This window comes from Sander vitreus, chromosome 7, assembly GCF_031162955.1.
Source record: "Sander vitreus isolate 19-12246 chromosome 7, sanVit1, whole genome shotgun sequence".
Lineage (NCBI taxonomy): Eukaryota > Metazoa > Chordata > Actinopteri > Perciformes > Percidae > Sander > Sander vitreus.
The window spans coordinates 25887216-25905304 of NC_135861.1; the positions used below are offsets into that span (position 1 = coordinate 25887216).

Below are 18089 nucleotides of genomic sequence, written 5' to 3' on the forward strand. Positions count from 1 at the left end.
TAACTTTTACTGAATTCCCTGTTGTACAGTGTTTTGAGACCATGTCTTATGGTGATACTGCACTTGAAATAAAATAAAATTGATATATGACATAGAAAGGGGGAGCCAAATCTTAATGGCTTGTTGAATTCCATATTTTCTGATACAGGCAGCCCACCCAAAATTGACTGTGATGTCATATTTCACCGTTTGTGGGTTGGTTGGCACTCTAGATAGCCAAATGTGTGTGGACAAGCACTGAGAGTAAATTTGTCATGCTCTGTCCCCTTTAAGTTAAATTTAAGACCTTTTTAAATACCACATAGAATTCTATTAAATAGCTGTTTTATGATCATACCATCCAAAAGTATTAAAGTATGATGGAAAATCAGTCAGGATGATATGGCTGATAATTATTTAATATAATATCACGTTTTTAATAGTTCCCAGCAGTATATAACAATAATTCCTAATAATATGATTGATTAAATGTACTGTATGTGACTCGGGTAAGCTGTAAAAAATGGATTGATGGATGAACCAATTTAAAGTTTTTGCTAAAAATGATATTTGACAATGAACTTCCTAGCTGCTGTAGCTAGCAGTAGTGACAGTGTTTGCCACAGGTCGGATGGTGCTGACTGAAACTAAAAAGAATTGAACCGCCTCCTACAAACAAAATCTACTGTTGCAACAATCCAGCTTTTAGTTTATAGGTGAAGAACGTCTCCCAACCGCCTGCAATCAGATACATAAACATTAAATAACTAGCATCACAGTCTATGGCAGGCAAAATGAAACACTGTATTTAAGACTTTTGTAAATTAAAATTTCAACCTTTTTAATACCGTCTAAGTCCTTTTGTTGTTGTTGAGGAAATTGAATGAATTGCTTTCTAAGAGTTTTCAAGACCTGCAGATACCCTCTGTCTATACTCACAACAATATCAGCTGGCTTAAGCACACACACACACTTTTCAAATGAAGGTACAGCAGGCACTCCTAGAGTTACCTTTGAGCTGAAGTAAGCACGCTGCAGGAAGCAGTTCTTGTACGTTCTCCACTGTGACTAGCACTGTTTCTGTGTACACAAAGTCCAACAGGATCTCCATAGTCGCTGCAGTGAGCCCCTGAATGTCGACAAAAGATTTCCCCTTTTCTGCAAGCTGCAGAGTCACAAAAACAGAAACTATCAGGTGCAGTGACAAGAAACGTATCATTGAGGGATTAGTTACATGCTGTAACAAACTGTCTTGTCAACCCGCATCTTTTTAGTAAAGTCAAACACTGGCTTATCCTTCATATATGTCTATTATGTATACTTTTGAAATCCTGATTGTCTATACTGTAATTTTACTCCTTGGTCTATTCTGTGCACATCTATTTCCTGTCTCTCCGTCCTCCAACTAAGAAGGATATTTAACCCTAACTCTAAAGGACAGAGGGTGTCGTATGCTCTACAGATTATAAAGTTTTTCTGAGCACTCCAACTTTTTTAGCATTACCTCACTGGTGAACATGGCACAAAAGTAGTCGCTGCAGGCAGCCAAGACAATCCGGTGAGCTGGAAAATCGGTGTTCTCCACTCTCAGGGTGATATCACAGAGTGTGTTGCTCTTGCGAAGTGAGTTCATGGCATTGAGGATGGATTTGGCATGGGAGTTGGTCATGATGTCTTTGGGAGCCATGCTGCCTTGAGAATCTCTCAAGGATCTCAAACCAGTCCAGGAATCTAAAAGAGATAGACAAGCTTTGTTGAGAACGATCTTCAGGAGACACTTCTTCACTACACAGTTTGCACATGCAACACTTACTATATGTGTTATCCTTTGGTGAGTGAGTTTGTGTGTATGTCTGCATTAAATGGGTGTGTCATGTGTATGTGAGATTCAAACTGGTGTATGTAAAAATGCATATTTACTGTTATGATGAGGTATTGGTGCCTAACCTGAGAATGTCCAATTTATGTGATTTCAAATTCATTTGAGAGGATAATATTATACTAATTTAGGTTATTTATTTATCTGATAGCTGTAGTCAGTAAGCTGTAGTCAGCAGATTAAGATGTATCATGCAAATTATATGGTAAACTAATAAATAGCCCTGTCTTCAGTTACAGGACTTTCATATATATATATATATATATATATATATATATATATATATATATATATATAAAACGTTATTTGTGCTAATAATTGAATGTTACTGTAGTGACATTATTGAATGCAGTACTAAAACTTTTAATTAAGTCATTTTGCATTGTGGTATTGCTAATGCAACTTACCGTTAAAAGATTTGAATACTTTTTCCACCACTGGGAGGCAATAACTATAGCTACACATTAGCAAGCAGCAGCCAACGACAGCTGAGGGCTAACGCCAACGCTAGACAACAACTAGGAAAACACAGGCATATAAAGTCAGCCGATGGCCAGAAGAAGACAACACATGAAGCGACACACAGAAGAACTTCAATAGAATTTCAATAATACCTGTCGCAGCAGTAAAGCTGTATCAAAACGTCTAGCTAAGTTGCGTTGCTAGCTAACGTTTGTAGCATCAAAGTCCCTTGTCCCTGTTCCTGCTGTCAGTCACACTGTCTGGAGAAAAGCCACTGAACTACAGCTAATCCATGATGACCTCTGAAAAGTCACACTATGCACGGCCTTCTTGAAGACATAAATGTTTAAAATGTCAAAATTAATTCCATATCATCCCCGGTGCGAGTTTAAACCAGCTAGAATGTTTCGTTGACTAAACTGCAGCAGGTCACAGCAGCAGAGACTCCACAGATTGGACGTAAACAGACCATTACGTGAGTGTACGTGCGCGCTCCCGGAGGCGGACGCGTCACGTTCCAGACACAAGATGCCTTCCGCGCGTCCTCGCTGGTCTATCTCTACAGCTGCCGCTGGAATAGTAAAGTGACTATTTCTTACAAATAAAGTTATATTATGCTCTGATAAGGAGATTTAAATTCAGATTCACACCCGGAGAACACTGAGCGGATTATAATCTCTTAAAAAAAACCAAATCCTTTCTGCTCTTTAACAGCCATCGGCGGACGGCGGCTACACCGTGTAGGAGGAGCCAGCGGCGTGTTTCCGCTACACCAGGCCGAGAGTAATCTATGCTGCCGTACTGAGAATTATAGGATATTGGTGGAACAGTTCGCAGCTATTGCGGGACACTGTTAGAGTACAAATTGTTTAATCACCGGGGAGCTGCGGTTGTCCATATCTGGTGAAAAAGAAGAGGAAGGAGTGGCAGCTGGACTGTCAGCAATGGAAGCCGAGTTTCGGGAAATCGATGACAACGGGAGTTGGAGCGCCATTTATCAGGTAGGACCTCCGGCAAAATCAAGGTGGAAATGGGCTAGTGGTTAGTGAAGCTGCCACTTTTAGGCCAAATGATAGCAAATGCCCAATGCGCCTGCAGCAGCGTAGCTACCGTGTAATTTAGTTATAAGCCTTGTTCGTGTTCAGTTTAGTCCGTGTTCCGACTGCTCGGATCAATTCGATGATTGATGTGTCTGCCTGGGTCTCAAGCAAGCAGCACATCCCATCAGTAAACTGTTAGATTGACGTTACATACAAATTGTACATTTAGTCAGTGTAGAAATGAAGAAGTACTCGGATCTTTTGCTTTAGTAAAAGCAGCAATACCACAGTAAAAAGACTTACTACAAGTAAAAGTCCAGCATTCAAAATCTTAACTTTAGTAAAAGTACAGAAGTATTAAATTAGCATCAAAATATCCTTACATTACCAAAAGTAAAAAATAGTCATTGTGAAGGGCAGAATGTCCCATTTCAGAACCATATGTATAATATCACTTGATTATAATTAGTGATTCATTGGAATTGTTGGGTCCTTGTAAATTATAGTGTGGTCTAGACCTACTCTATCTGTAAAGTGTCCTGAGATAATTCCTGTTATGATTTGACACTATAAATAAAATTGAATTGAATTAACGTGTAAGCATCACTAATGTTGCAGTTGGTAAATGTGGGGCTCATTTCAGCAACTTTATAATACTGGGTATCTTAACCTATTGTTTGTATTAATAATATCTGAAGTAACTAATGTTGGTAAATAAATGTAGTGGAGTCAAAAGTACACTATTGTAGTGGAGTAGAAGTATAAAGTAACATAAAATGGAAATTTTAAAATTAAAGTACAAAACTGTCCTTTAGTACAGTACTTGAGTACATGTATTTAGTTATATTCCACCACTGCCTTTTGATTAACTTCTTTTCAATGGTTTGTTCACAGTTTATTGCACAACATATCTGTTAATTAAAGCTAAGTGTGAATCAGGTGTTATTATTATATGTTTACGGTTTATTCAGACGTGTGCACGTTCAACACACACACACACACACACACACACCAACCAATGACACTTTTAGGGAGTTGACAGTTGTTTTTTTAAATAACTTAAGGAAGTGTCCCCCTTTCAATATTCTTTACACATGCCTATATTCTTTTTTTTTTAAAGCATCTAACAGCCATGGTGACACATCCTGGATCCTGCACTGTTCATGTTATGTCAGACCTTTAATGTCATGTAAATGTAATATTTTTTTATTCTGTCACAGGAGATTCGCCAGCAATCATGTGAACTCCCTTGCAAGGTTGCCAAATTACCTGAAAACAAGAATCGGAATCGTTACAGAGATGTTAGCCCATGTAAGTTGCTCTTTTGTCTGACTGAATGCACTGAATGCTCTTTTGTCTGACTGAATCCAAACAGTCTTGCATGTTTAAAATATTCCTTAAAACAGCTGACAGCTTTGTAATCTGCTATTTATGTTCAAACATCAGACAGTGGTGACTTATTCCTTAAAGTTACAGCAGCATCATGCTTGATTGAGTCTTCGGTTGAATGTTATACAAACATGCCAGCTAACTAAGGCAAAGCCATTTTAAAATGTAATAGCTATTCAACTCTTCCTAGTCAAAAAGAACAATTCAGATATGCACAATGACATTCTTCCTATCGACAATTGTCATTTCAGATATCCACAACGTCATTCCTACTAGTACAAATGATGTCACGTTTTCCATTTATGTGCATGGGGCTTTCAATTTCAGATATCCACGTCATTCTTCCTATCCAGAATGAACAATCCAGATATAGGAAGAGTTGAATTATGGATATCTGCAATAAATATCCAGTCTAGCTATTAAATGTTTAAACTGCCAATTAAAATTTTAAAACTATTTTTAGATATATTTTCTTAAGTTTTGACCAGTACAATCAAAGTTGTAGATATCTTGAAATACAATTTCTACTAGTAAAAATGTTACGGTGGAGTAACTTTTAATTGCCATTCTAACTAGTGAGAATACAATTTTATTTTATGGGAATGTGGTTTGATTTAATTTTAAAACCGCTTGCCAAAAGCTAACTGCTGTCTGACCTCAGTCATTTGAAATAACACAATGTCAGTATTACACAATAGGCCGAGCATTGCATCACTGTGGACGGATATAATAAAGGATGTGACTTCCAGTTCATAACTTTTGCTTTCTATTCAAGAGCTGCTTTATTACTGTGAATGTATTAAGGTTGTCAGGATGGTGATAGTACATGCAGGTAAAGCTACATGAGGCTGGCAACAATAATCATCTATACTTAAAACCCATTTGTATAGGCTGGCTTTGATGTAATCTTCAATGACGTATAACAACATCCATGTAAATGTGCCGGGGTTAGCTCAACTGCTAATTTTCACCCGTATTCCTGACACAACCGGACACTGACAAATGATTTAAAAATTAAAAAAACATTAGTACAAAGTAAAGTTGCAATGAAAATACAAGAGAGGAAATGGATCACACCAATTTGTCCATACACTCTTTAACCAACGATAAAATCCACAAGTACACGTATTGTCACTATAAACTATAAAAAAGTTAGAGTTGATGAAAACATCAGTAGATTTTATTCACATTTTAAGTTTGATTTTAACATACTATATTTATTTTGAATGTATTCTCGCCCATATTAATCATACATTTTATTATTTAAAGCACTTTCTAAATATTGTCTAAGAAAGGAAACATATGTACATTTAACTGTTATTATATATAATTTATGTTCAGCCATCCTTGCAGGCACAATGCTTTTAACTACAGTGTCTGTGTCTGTATTGTTTCATATCTATAAAACTATGTGTATTGCAGTGTTCAAAAAAAGTAATATCGCAATTCAACAGCTGAACAATGTGGTTTCCTCTTATTCACACTGACTAAGCTATGCAAATAGTTACTGTGCTGTATATGTGCCATCAAGTGTGTGAAAATATGAAAATCGGTAACCTGAAACTTGTTCATGCCGTTTACTTTTTAACCAAAATGTTCTTTCAGTGGATATGTCAACAAAAGTTGACATTATCCCTCTCAGGAATAAAAAGCTAACTCTCAGTTTTGTTCAAAGACCGACTCGTGACATGTTCTCAGCAGCTGTGTTGGTCTGATCTACAGTCCCATGAGGGTTGTGAGATGTTCAAAACAAAAGAGAATATTTTCATGTTTTTTCCCCTCTTCTCCTCAGTTGACCACAGCAGAATATATCTGCAGCTGGGTACGAATGACTACATTAATGCCAGCCTGATAACAGTAGAAGAGGCAAAGAGGAACTACATCCTCACTCAGGTAAAGCAAGATTCAGGACAGATAATTCACAACTGTTATTTGTATGATATTTTTTTTGTAATTTATTTATTTGAACAGGGACAGTGCACAAAAAACATTAATAGATGTCTTGTGCCAGGTTGTAGCAAATTGCTAGTTTCCGGGGCAGTAGTCCCTGGGCAGGTAGATGGCACAATAAAATACAAAGTATTTCTACAGACATTATTGTCCCCCTATCCCACCCCATAAACATAAAAATTTAGCACATCAATTCACTGGTGGGAGCAAGTCGGCTCTGTTAACAACCAATGCTTTGCTAAGCGTGAGAATGAGTGCAAGCTAGTGCATGAAATTAGCTCTGTAGGAAGAGTATTCCACTGATTTATAGCCACAAAGGAGAATGATGGCCTCCCAAATGCAGTTTTGCATTGTGGAAGACTACATTCGCCCCTTTTATATTGGACAATATTTGTAATTGTGAACACCAACAAAGTATTGTGTCATTAGCATGAAAGTGGGTGAGAGTACTACCTGTGCCGTGACTTATACATGCAAAGACTTCACTATGATGTCGGAGGTTTTTCCAAAAAATGAATACATATAGAATGAGACGAAGAGATTTAGCTGCAATCGTTGATAAATACGGGGTAGATAAAATAATAGAAACATCTAAATAGCACACCACAATTCAACAGCACCCCAATCTTCATCCTCCAAAGTGATCATAAAGTTGACATCTCTGATTAAAAACCTTCATGAAGGTAGGATTTATTGCAAGACTGTTGTATTAGACTGCATTAGTTTCAGCTAGCTGTACCCAATAAACTCTGTAAAGTGTGTAAATATTTAACAAATGGTTTATGAAAAAATGTATGTAGGTGTTATTAATGTATTTGTCAATGACTAAATCCTCATGTGGGCAGCTATAAGTTAAGGCTGGTGTATAAAAAATAATGACAGTAAAGTAAAATAGAGGTGTATATCTATAAATTGCAGGAACGTCTGTCTGTCTGTCTGTCTGTCCGTTATGCGCATATCTCTCAAGCCGTTAGTCCGATGGATTTCAAACTTGACCGGTGTCTTGCTACGGGCACGAGTAAGTGCAGTGCCAAGTTTGACGTTGTTTGGATTAGAAATGCAAAAGAAATCGTTAAATATATAGGTAAAAGAAGCACACAATGGGCTTTTGCCGCTCTAGCCGCTGGCCTCTCACCCTGAGGACCAGAGGCCGAGAGCAGCAGAGCTTTGGCAGCTAAAATGTGACATACACCGCAGACCCACAAAAATGTGCAAAGTTGCACTACTTTGGACTGTCTTTGACTTTGAATAAACAAACGACAATTCCCGAATTTAAGGACATTTCAGAATCCCACACATGCAAAGCACAACCAGCTACAGACAACAAGTGGCAGCGAGACGTATCTATATATGTGTGTCCGTGTTTGGGGGAAGGTAACCTGCACATCACACGCATACGCCACATGCAGAACGCTTTACAACAGCGGGGGGGCTCTTTTCCTGCTATTGTATTAAGTTGCTGCGAGCTGGCAGAACATAACGTAATCTTGGAGATAATTCCTTCACAGCACTGTGCAATGCGAGTAATCTCAGAGCTGAACCGGGCAGACACATCAGTTTTCATCAGACTCGCCCTGGGTTGAGTTAATTAAGTCCACTGCTAACATTACCGTCGCGAAAATACCCCCGCGAACAAATCCATACTTCACCGTTAACCGTCAAGTCACTAAACCTGTATGGAAATGAGCACCTCTGTTGAAGTGTTAAATTCATTAACGATCATACGACACGAGATAACGTCTCTCTCTCGCTCTCTCTCTCTCTCTCTCTCTCTGTGCTGTCGGGTAAATACAGCAGTACAATGTCGTCCTCTGATGTAGCCTACACTGTAAGTCAGTAGTAGGCTATACAGTGGAGTTGCATATTAAGTGGTTTGGGGTCCTTCTGTACAGTTTGGTTTTGAAGAATTCTACAAGCAGCAATACCAAACGCCAAGCAATTGCCTGTTGCAAACAGGCACATTTTCAACGGGCACTGCACTAGTAATGTAAAATATGAATAACATCCTTATAGAAGAAGTTATATAAAATGTCATTAAAGCTGTGTACAACTATGTTATAGTGTGCTATAAACCACTTATTTAATGTATTGTGTGCTGATAAAGTAAATTGTAAACGATACATCACTCACTACTGCTATAAAGCTTGGTGCTGTGAGTGACTCAGATTAGTGTATTTTATCAGCTATTCTCATCTCTCATCTGGATTTTAGCAGCTGGACAGTAAGAGTAGTGAGTTCCCCCCTTGGTCATTAGTAATAGTCTCTGCAGGGTAAATCCAGACAGCTAGCTAGACTATCTGTCCAATCTGAGTTTTTTGTTGTTGCACGACTAAAACAACCTTTGAACGTACACATGTTCCATCCAAACAAGTTCCTTCCCGAGGCTATTTTGCAGAGGCACCGTGGCTCCTTCCAGCGTTTAGCGCCACCCAAGACGATTGTGATTGGTTTAAAGAAATGCCATGAAGCAGAGCACGTTTTTCTCCCAACCCGGAATATTGTGTGGACTAGCCAGACCCTCCTCCGCAGCGCTGTTGAGGAAGGTCTGGCAGTGCGAGACTAAGTAACAGTAGACTGAGCATTTACTGCATTTATCTCTTCTACTTCTTTTTAATTTTTTGAGAATAGTATGTTCAACGATATCTAATGCCTCGCTGAGATCTTTAAATCGATGCACTGTTCTTATTTAGTTATACTGAGAATAAGATCCCCCCCTCTAACATAACACTCATTCTTTTTTCAGGGACCCCTTCCAAATACATGTGGCAACTTCTGGGAGATGGTGTGGGAGCAGAGGTCCCGCGGTGTGGTGATGCTGAACCGAGTCATAGAGAAAGGATCTGTAAGCCGTGGCTTCTTTCCTTACAGTCAAGATGTCATGTTTGCCCCAGTACCCTCGCTGCTTTTCTCTTTCTGTTATGTCTAATGTACACCTTCGTTTGGTTTTAGGTGAAATGTGCCCAATATTGGCCACACAGAGAGGAGAGAGATGCTATCTTTGAAGATACCAATTTCAAGCTCACCCTCATCTCAGAAGACATCAAATCTTACTACACAGTCCGTCAGCTGGAGTTGGAAAATCTGTCTGTAAGTGCTTTCTCCTCTACAGATTTATTTTTTTCTTCCTGTGTGTGTTGAACTAGACATGGTTTCCCCCTTTCAATACTCCGTGCCTGTGAGTCCGGGTCTCTACTTTGGTCTTTTAATTCTTCTTTGCATGTCTGATCTTCCTTTTACAGACTCGAGAGACTCGTGAGATTTTACATTTTCACTACACCACTTGGCCTGACTTTGGGGTACCGGAGTCTCCTGCCTCCTTCCTTAACTTCCTGTTCAAGGTGCGGGAGTCGGGTTGTCTGAATTCAGACCAGGGACCAGTGGTGGTGCACTGCAGCGCCGGCATCGGACGCTCTGGGACCTTTTGTCTTGTGGACACCTGCCTCTTACTGGTTTGTACAGAGCTCTGCTATTGAGAAATCATGACGTCATATCTATCCGTCTGTCTGTCTGTCTTGATCATTGTTGCCACTTAGAGCTGCAGAGATTAATTAATTAGTTGTCAACTGTTAAATTAATCGGCAACTATTTTGATAATCGGTTTGAGTCATTCTTTTCATGAAAAAAAAGTAAAAATTCTCTTGATTCCAGCTTCTTAAATGTGAATATGTTCAATTTTATTTTCTCCTCTATGACAGTAGACTGAATATCTTAGAGTTGTGGACAAAAGTTGGTCAACACTGATCGACATTTTTCACCATTTTCTGACATTTTATAGACCAAACAACTAAACCGATTAATCGAGAAATGAACAGACAGATTCATTGACAATGAAAATAATCTTTAGTTGCAGTCCTATTGCCACTATTATATTTAGAAGCTAAAATTTGACTTAAAACTCAAGACTGTTATGTACCGAATGTTTTTTTGCTGCATCATGTAGATGTCCATCCGTAAGGACCCGTCTTCAGTGAGCATTCGTGATGTGCTGCTGGAGATGCGACGCTATCGAATGGGCTTGATTCAGACAGCAGACCAACTTCGCTTCTCCTACCTTGCTGTCATTGAAGGTGCCAAGTACATCAAGGGAGATACATCTCTGCAGGCAAGTCCTTCCCCTCTATTCTGCTTGGTTACACTTTACTTGAAGGTATCTACATAAGAGTAACATGACACTGTCATGAACGTGTCATAAACATTATAAACAAGTCATAAACGTTTATGACATAACGCTTCTGTCATTAAGTGTCATTTGGTTTTTGTCATGACAAGTTGGGGTCCATGTGTCATGACTGTGTCATGTGTTCATGACACTCTTATGTAGATGCCTTCAAGTAAAGTGTTACCTTCTGCTCTTTGTTCTTAAGGTACAAATGGTGTATCTTCTTTCAGATTAAGAAAATGCAGAATTGGATCTATGTGCATCTCTGCCCATTGCACACAGTGCTCAAACTACTTAAACAACTATTTTGTATATATTTGTCTCTGTTTTGGTATTTATTGTTTGTTCTTATTAATGTTTAATATGTTTGTATGTATGTATGCACCCAAGGCACTCACCAAGGCAAATTCCACCACCACTGTGGCAATAAACTGCTTTCTGATTCTGATAAGACATGTTGCAAAACTACCAATTTGTTTTTATTTCATTTAAAGTATATTTTTTTGCAAATACTCAAAGGGATTTTGTTTTTTCTCAAGGAGTGGAAAGAGCTCTCAAACGAGGAAGACGATCCTCCAGAGTTCACCCCTCCGCCTCCTCTTCCTCCTCCTAGAGACCCTCACAATGGCAAAGTTGAGCCATCCTTTTTCCCCGAAATCATTCAACAGATGGAGAGCCACAGTCTGGGGTAATCATCCAAATAATGTTTTTGAAAGATTTAGTTTCAGTTTCTCACTCATCGTTAGTTAAAAATATATTTTTAAGAAGAACAGGAGTAGGTTGCACCAGCTATTTGTAAACCAGCTTGATGATGGTATTAGGAATACCTGACAAAACTTTAGTTATGACTTTGTTTTATTTAGAGGTGCTCACAAGGAGAAACAGCAGCTTATCAAGCGTTGGCCATATTCCATATTACCTTTCTGAACGTCTCATATTAGCAAGCTAAGTTTTGCTTCAGTTAGCTACACTGCTCTTACACTTGGCATTTGCTGGACGTAAACCTTTAGTAACAACTTTACGTAAGAAGTAGTTTGTGTGGTTTAACCCAATTTCATTTAGTTTTAATTTAGCAGTATAACTAGGCTACGTTTGAACTTCGAAAAGCTGGTACAACCAGCTCCAGAACAGTTTGTCACAACTGTTCTATCCATCTAATACAACCAAACTACACCAAACTGCTTGGGGACATGACATTCTACTCTACTCTACACAGGACCTCACAAGAGTCGGAGCTGCGAAAGAGGAACATTACCGCCCCCCAGCCTCCTCCTGCCGGTGCTGAGCAGCTCAATGACCACGTGGGTATCGTAGATCAGACCTCCAAAGCTCCAACCAAATCCCAGCAGCAGGAGACGGAGGAGGCAGCGGAGCAGCCAAAGGAAAGCTCTCCTGTGCCGGGGACTTGGTCCCCTCTACTAACCAACGTGTGCCTGTGCACGGCGCTGGCTCTCAGTGCTTATGTCTGTTATCGTGCCTGTTTTCACTGATGTCTGTCCTTCTTCCTCCTTTCTGTTCCTCCCTGTCTCTCCACTGATGTTGCAAAGTGGACTAGGCTTGCCAATCAGCCTGCTTTGACTTTGGTTTTACTCTGCGGGTGAGTGGATTATTTGGACTTCAGCAGATTCAGGTTCACCAAGGGTTGGGGTTGAGGGGTTGGCTGGTTGGGAATAACAGGCTTCCAATCCTCATTACCCACCCAAACATTCTTTCAATATGTCATCATGGATGCTCAGGGCCTCCGTTTTTCAGGTTTCACGTCCCAAATATGTGTGCCGACTGAAACGCAGACTCAACAGACGATATGTGTCTGTTGAGGGAAAGGGTTTGTTTTAGCTCCCCTGTTTTGTGAACCAGGATGGATGGCCTGTCAGCCAATATTTTACATGCGTCTCCTCTCTTATTTACCAAATGACAATTGTATGCGTTCTTCCATTTCATCCTTTACAGATGTGTCCGTTAAGATTTCACTCCCCCCCCCCACACACTTTCTTTCTTTTGCTTACAGAAATGATCAGAAATCAAAGAGCCAGATTTTTGACCAGCCTGTCTGAAAGAAATGCCAGTATGGGAGACACTTAAAATAAATAGTGTTATTTTGTTATGGGTCCATATTAAACCCAACAGTAAGGTGAAGTATGGGTTATGGGCAACCCTGTGCCCACTAGATACGAGATGCATGCTGGGGTGGGCATTGAATAATCTGTCCTCACTGGCGGCCTGTGTAGGTCTGCAGGAGGCATGCTAGATGAGTACATACAGTGTGTGTGTGTGTGTGTTTGTATATGTACATTTGCGTGAGTGGTAGTTAGTGGAGCTTTCTACTGATGCTTGAGTTAAATCTACTCGGTGAGAAATATTAATATAACATTTACAGTACGTCAAATGTGAGATGTTGACTGAGTTGCCTCCTGGTAATTGATTCCCTCTGCGTTTTCTCTCCCTGGTGGCTCAACAGAGTTTTATAACAAAATGGTGCAGTGACAGGGTGGCATGTCCCATTCTCCATTATCCTGGCATTCTCAAATTGATATTGGCAAAATCTTTTTTGAATCATTTCAATCAGGTTATAACACCTGGCTTTTACTTTTAACTGTTTTGGAGAACATCTTTTTAGTCACAGTGGATACAAATGTGTGGAGGCTTTTCATGCCAAATGTGTAACCTAGCCTGAATGCAACTGTTGTATAGTAATGTGGGTTCAGTTACACACAAGAATGCCAGCTTATTGAGACACAAAGTTAGCTAACACCCAACTCTTTTCGCGAGCAATACAAATACTTAATGTGTCACCCTTTACTTTATCAAACTCTTGAGTTTGAACAGGGAACCAGGGATTTTGAACAAACCAAAAATCAAACACCAGCACAGCGACGAAAACAATACACTGTAGTGATGATCCGTTTCCGTATCATGGCGTGGCCCTGAGCTGGCAATATTGTTTTGTATGATTTAAGTATGTTTTTGTTTTTTTAGCATGCTGCATTTGTGAATCAACAGGCTTGTCCTGAGAAGAGATTAGCTAAGCTGCTAGCATTCAATTTACCTTTTTTGACTCAACAAAGTTCAGTACATGAGTTTGACAGCTGTACTTTTCTTTAGAATGTATTAAACGTCCTCACCAAGGACACACCCTTATTAGATATATATTTTTTTTAAATCAGGTTTCAGTGTGCTGATTATTATTATTTTTTTTTGTTCTGCTTGAGCAAGGGATTAAATCTCAGCACCAGTGCAGCCATTGCACCAGGGTTTCCTGTTTTTCTATACTTATGCTGAGCTCAAAAACATGTATTTTTTTATTTACAGTACATTTGTTGTTTTCCTTTTTAAATAAAAAACAAACAATCTACTGTTTATTTGTTCTGGTTTTTGAACAGATTTATAACCTCATTCTCAGTCTTACTTCTCGAACAATGACTACGGTAACGCGAAGGGCACTCAGAGAGCGCAAACCTCCACCAAGGCCATGATGACAAGAGTTAGCAAAAGTAAAAAAAAAAAAAAATTTGTGTATCCACACTGATTCAGATCCGCTCCAAAATTGAAGGTGAATCGAATCAGACTACTACTACTACTACTGAATGTGTCACAGAATCCCACTTTTTTATAACTTTCATTATTCAGTTTGTCATCACAAGTTTCTTCTAATCAGAGATATAACAATATCACATCTAATGAAACTGCTTCATAGTCACAAACTGCGTGAATCAAAAACATGAATAATATTGTATTCATTTTTATCAAACTGGTTGCAGCTACGGTTGAATAATGTATAGTAGGAACGCAAGACGTATTTATATTTATAATAAGACCGTTCAAACCCAGGGACAATTCCAAATGCTTTGCATAAGGACGGAAGGAAAAAACATTTTTTAGACATAAAATAATATACCAGAACTACAGGTAGAGTACAGTTAATAAGTAGCCCCAAATTTAGAAATACAAATAAAAGTGCTGTAGATAAATGTATCAATCAAATGTACAAGAAAACAGCAGTTTACAATTTAGATAAAAGTGTAGGTGCAGTTATTAAGATCAAGATGATTAAGAAGTTGGTTCCATCTTTGTCTTTGGTTCTGACTTAAGGTTCTACTAGCCGACTGTTTCAACATCTAAAAGACCTACTGTGCTTCACATTAAAGGATATCAGAGGTGTATTTTGGCCCCAGTAATTGATTGATGCTTCATAGATCAGTTAAGCCATTAATTAGAACAAATCTGGGGTGCCAGTTTGTGAACAATCCATTGCAAAGTGTGTATCCTCTCAATTTGGTAATAATAATGCAGTTATACATGTTGATAATCCATTCATACTTGCTCAGGGGTTTCTCACTTTCTTAGGCCATCATGTCTGCAGTTATAAATGTTAAGTCGTTATTCAAGGGCTTTATTAATTAACTCTGTGCTAATAGGTAATATATTTTGGTCCCTTGTCTGCAGCTCTTTTGTGGAAGTACGTGGTTAAACTGTTTAACCAGTCAACCCAAGAGTATTTTATTATTGGTGGTATATAATTGATCTGTAAAACATTAGTACATTATTTATTAAGAACTAGGAAGGCACTTTGAGATCGCAGACATCCACCAAGGCCTCTCACAATGTTAATGCAGTATGGATTTTCCCAGTTGGGAACTCATTTAGTCGATGATTCCGATATCACATGAATGCAGCACAAATGCCCTATTTCGCAATGTTAACAAAGTAAAAAAAATAATAATAATTTGTGTGTCCGCCCCGTGATTCGGATCTGCTCCAAATTTGAATTGCTTCTTCCTTGGCCCGTGCTACACCCTTCCACCAAGTTATATAAAAACTGGGCCAGTAGTTTTTCTGTAATCCTGTTGACCCTTTATAAAGGATGCCAAAATATCTCCAATGATGTCAGGAGATCTTCCAGTCGGAACGTCTTTTGTGCTCTTATGGTGCACTCTACATTTCCTTTATCATGTTGAAGAAAATGTATTTAACATTATGAGTACTCAGTTGTGGAAAGGAACTAAGTATATTTACTCAAATACAATTTTGAGGTACTTAATAGCCTACTTTTACTCTACTACATTTTGGAAGCCTATATATTTTTTTTTATTCCACTACATTTATTTGACAGTTCTAGTTACTTTGCAGATTCAGATTATTAATAAAAACAATATAAATCAACTAAAAAAATGATGTTGCTGCAACATTAAAGTACTCAATAATGCATCACTAATGATAATGCAGGGATATTATTATTCTGAAATGGGCGCATTGCGACTTTTACTTGTAACAGAGTATCTTTACACTGCAGTATTGCTACTTCTACTTACCTAAAAGATCAGAGTACTTCTTCCACTACTGTGAGTACTGATAGTTCTCTGTATCCAGAGGGTCTGGGTGAAGTGTTTGGAAACCACCACCAGGTGGCGGGGCTGGACTGTAAAACTATCGGTGAACATAAAGCCTTGGCTTTTATGGCAGCCCACTCTTTCCTGTTTTCTGTATTGAACTTGGGTTTGCTCCTCAAATTTAATTAATTAATTACTTTTATTTACAGTAAATGGAAGTCGGGACTATTGGCAGAACATACACTGCCTTTGGTTTTTAATGGGGCAGTGATGCTGCAGACCACAAATATTGCTCCGACTTTATTCAATTTCAAATTGCTTCCAACTACACTGAGTATTTTTCATGAAATACTTTAAATTCTAATATCTATTCTGGCCACTCTCACCACAGGCATTACTGATGTAAATGTTTCTATACAGTTTGTTGTGAAAACACACAGTTCCTTTAAATACACAGACACACACAACTTGAATGTCCAAAACGGTTTTACTAAACAAAACCCAAGAATGAGTTTAGGTTTGTTTTAGTGTAAAAGATCACAACAATAATGATCAGTGAACACTAAAGGAAGGAAGAACATGTCTTGAGACACATGCATTGCTTGAGTAAACTCTACCACACTGATATAGTACAGATGATTTGGCAACAGTCTTGGCAAGAACTTCCTGTTTGGGAAATAGGAGGCAGGCACTGGTACGTACGTGCTATAAAGGAATGCAACTTACACAGAGTGAGTAATAGCACTCCCAACCACCGCTCTCTGCTGACGTCAAGCCAGCAGGCAAGCTAGAACAGGCTGCACTCGTCTGCAGTAGGAAAACTACAATCAAGGTGTGACTGACAGTCGGAAGTCATCTTAAAGCCACAGTTGTTTCTTTTGAAACTTCAGTCAGTCTGATCTGACAGTGTTGTCATGACTCAGGCTGTTTGTGGTGAAGGGTTATTTTGTTGCTTAACTAATTATAAATGACATTTTGAATGTGTATCGTATCATTACAGGTCATCTACCAAAGCCTACACATTTGAATGTTTGTGACTTCGGTCATAAATTAAAGCTCTTAGATGAGAATATGACAGTTCTGAGAAATGTGACTTGAACAAATGTCAAAAGTGCACTCTCTGTTGTCCTACAGTGCCTCCTTACTCAGCCTAATTGTGCATAATGCTGACTCCACATTCAGAATCGACTTAAAATGATATCTGCCCTGCTGACTCTTCCAGCATGTGTCCTCAGTTTAGTTATTAACCTGGAACTTCCCAATAGCTGGCCAGCTGTGAGGGTGGGACAATCTTTGACTGTAAGTCTCTTTTGTAGCCTGCAGATTATTTCCACAGGGAGCCGAGCAGGCATCAGGAAATTCCTGAATGCGAGGGGAGTCAGGTCTTTCCAAGTGTGACTCTGCAAAGTCTGAGTCACCACACACACTCACACACACACACACACACACACACACACACACACACACACACACACAAACACCAGCGTCGTACAATAGAAGCTTGATAGGAGGAAGTATGAGTATACTGTCAGGTGTACCATGTCTCTTCATGCCCTTATCATTTCAAAACTTACAAAAGACAGGGGAGTGTCTTACACTACATTTGAGTACCGTATTTCCAGTTCATGCTACTTTATACTTCTACTCCACTACATTTCAGAGGGAAATATTGTACTTTTTTACTCCATTGAAATGATCTGACAGCTTACAGTAAGCCTACTAGTTACTTTTCAGATTCTTATTTTAAACACAAGCTTATAAAATACAACATGTTAACGGAATAGTTTGACATACTCAGCATTATGCTTATTTGCTTTCTTGCCGAGAGTTAGATAAGAACATCAATGCCATTCATAATATGAAGCTTTACAACCAGCAGCTGGTTAGCATAGCTTAGCATAAAG

At 38.8% G+C, this 18089-nt stretch overlaps 2 protein-coding genes across 5 annotated transcripts in view; one reads left to right on the plus strand and one right to left on the minus strand.

Annotated features, from left to right (window-relative positions):
- The window catches only part of klhl12 (kelch-like family member 12), a 41618-nt gene that overhangs the window by 8896 nt on the left and 14633 nt on the right, over window positions 1–18089 (minus strand). For 2 of the 4 annotated variants that reach the window (XM_078255639.1, XM_078255643.1), the window contains exons 1-4: window positions 2473–2814; window positions 2266–2376; window positions 1484–1710; window positions 991–1144 (exon numbers count right to left, since the gene is read on the minus strand). In XM_078255639.1, coding sequence (XP_078111765.1) covers window positions 991–1144; window positions 1484–1710; window positions 2266–2323 — 439 coding nt within the window. In that variant the 5' untranslated portion in view covers window positions 2324–2376; window positions 2473–2814. Of the gene's footprint in view, window positions 1–990; window positions 1145–1483; window positions 1711–2265; window positions 2377–2472; window positions 2815–18089 lie in introns of those variants that run through there. The other 2 variants (XM_078255642.1, XM_078255641.1) reach the window with 2 other exon arrangements.
- ptpn1 (protein tyrosine phosphatase non-receptor type 1) lies at window positions 2962–12834 on the plus strand. The gene is made up of 9 exons (XM_078255644.1): window positions 2962–3321; window positions 4581–4671; window positions 6542–6642; window positions 9443–9541; window positions 9649–9786; window positions 9939–10148; window positions 10640–10801; window positions 11398–11546; window positions 12075–12834. The coding sequence occupies exons 1-9, from the start codon at window positions 3265–3267 to the stop codon at window positions 12346–12348; spliced, it is 1281 nt and encodes a 426-aa protein (XP_078111770.1). The 5' UTR covers window positions 2962–3264; the 3' UTR covers window positions 12349–12834.

Excerpts from the sequence above, each read along its gene's own strand:
- ptpn1 (XM_078255644.1), top strand. The coding sequence starts at position 3,265 with ATGGAAGCCGAGTTTCGGGAAATCGATGACAACGGGAGTTGGAGCGCC. Across the intron at positions 3,322-4,580 it reads GTTGGAGCGCCATTTATCAG|GAGATTCGCCAGCAATCATG; the intron begins GTAGGACCTCCG and ends ATTCTGTCACAG. Across the intron at positions 11,547-12,074 it reads ATGGAGAGCCACAGTCTGGG|GACCTCACAAGAGTCGGAGC; the intron begins GTAATCATCCAA and ends TACTCTACACAG.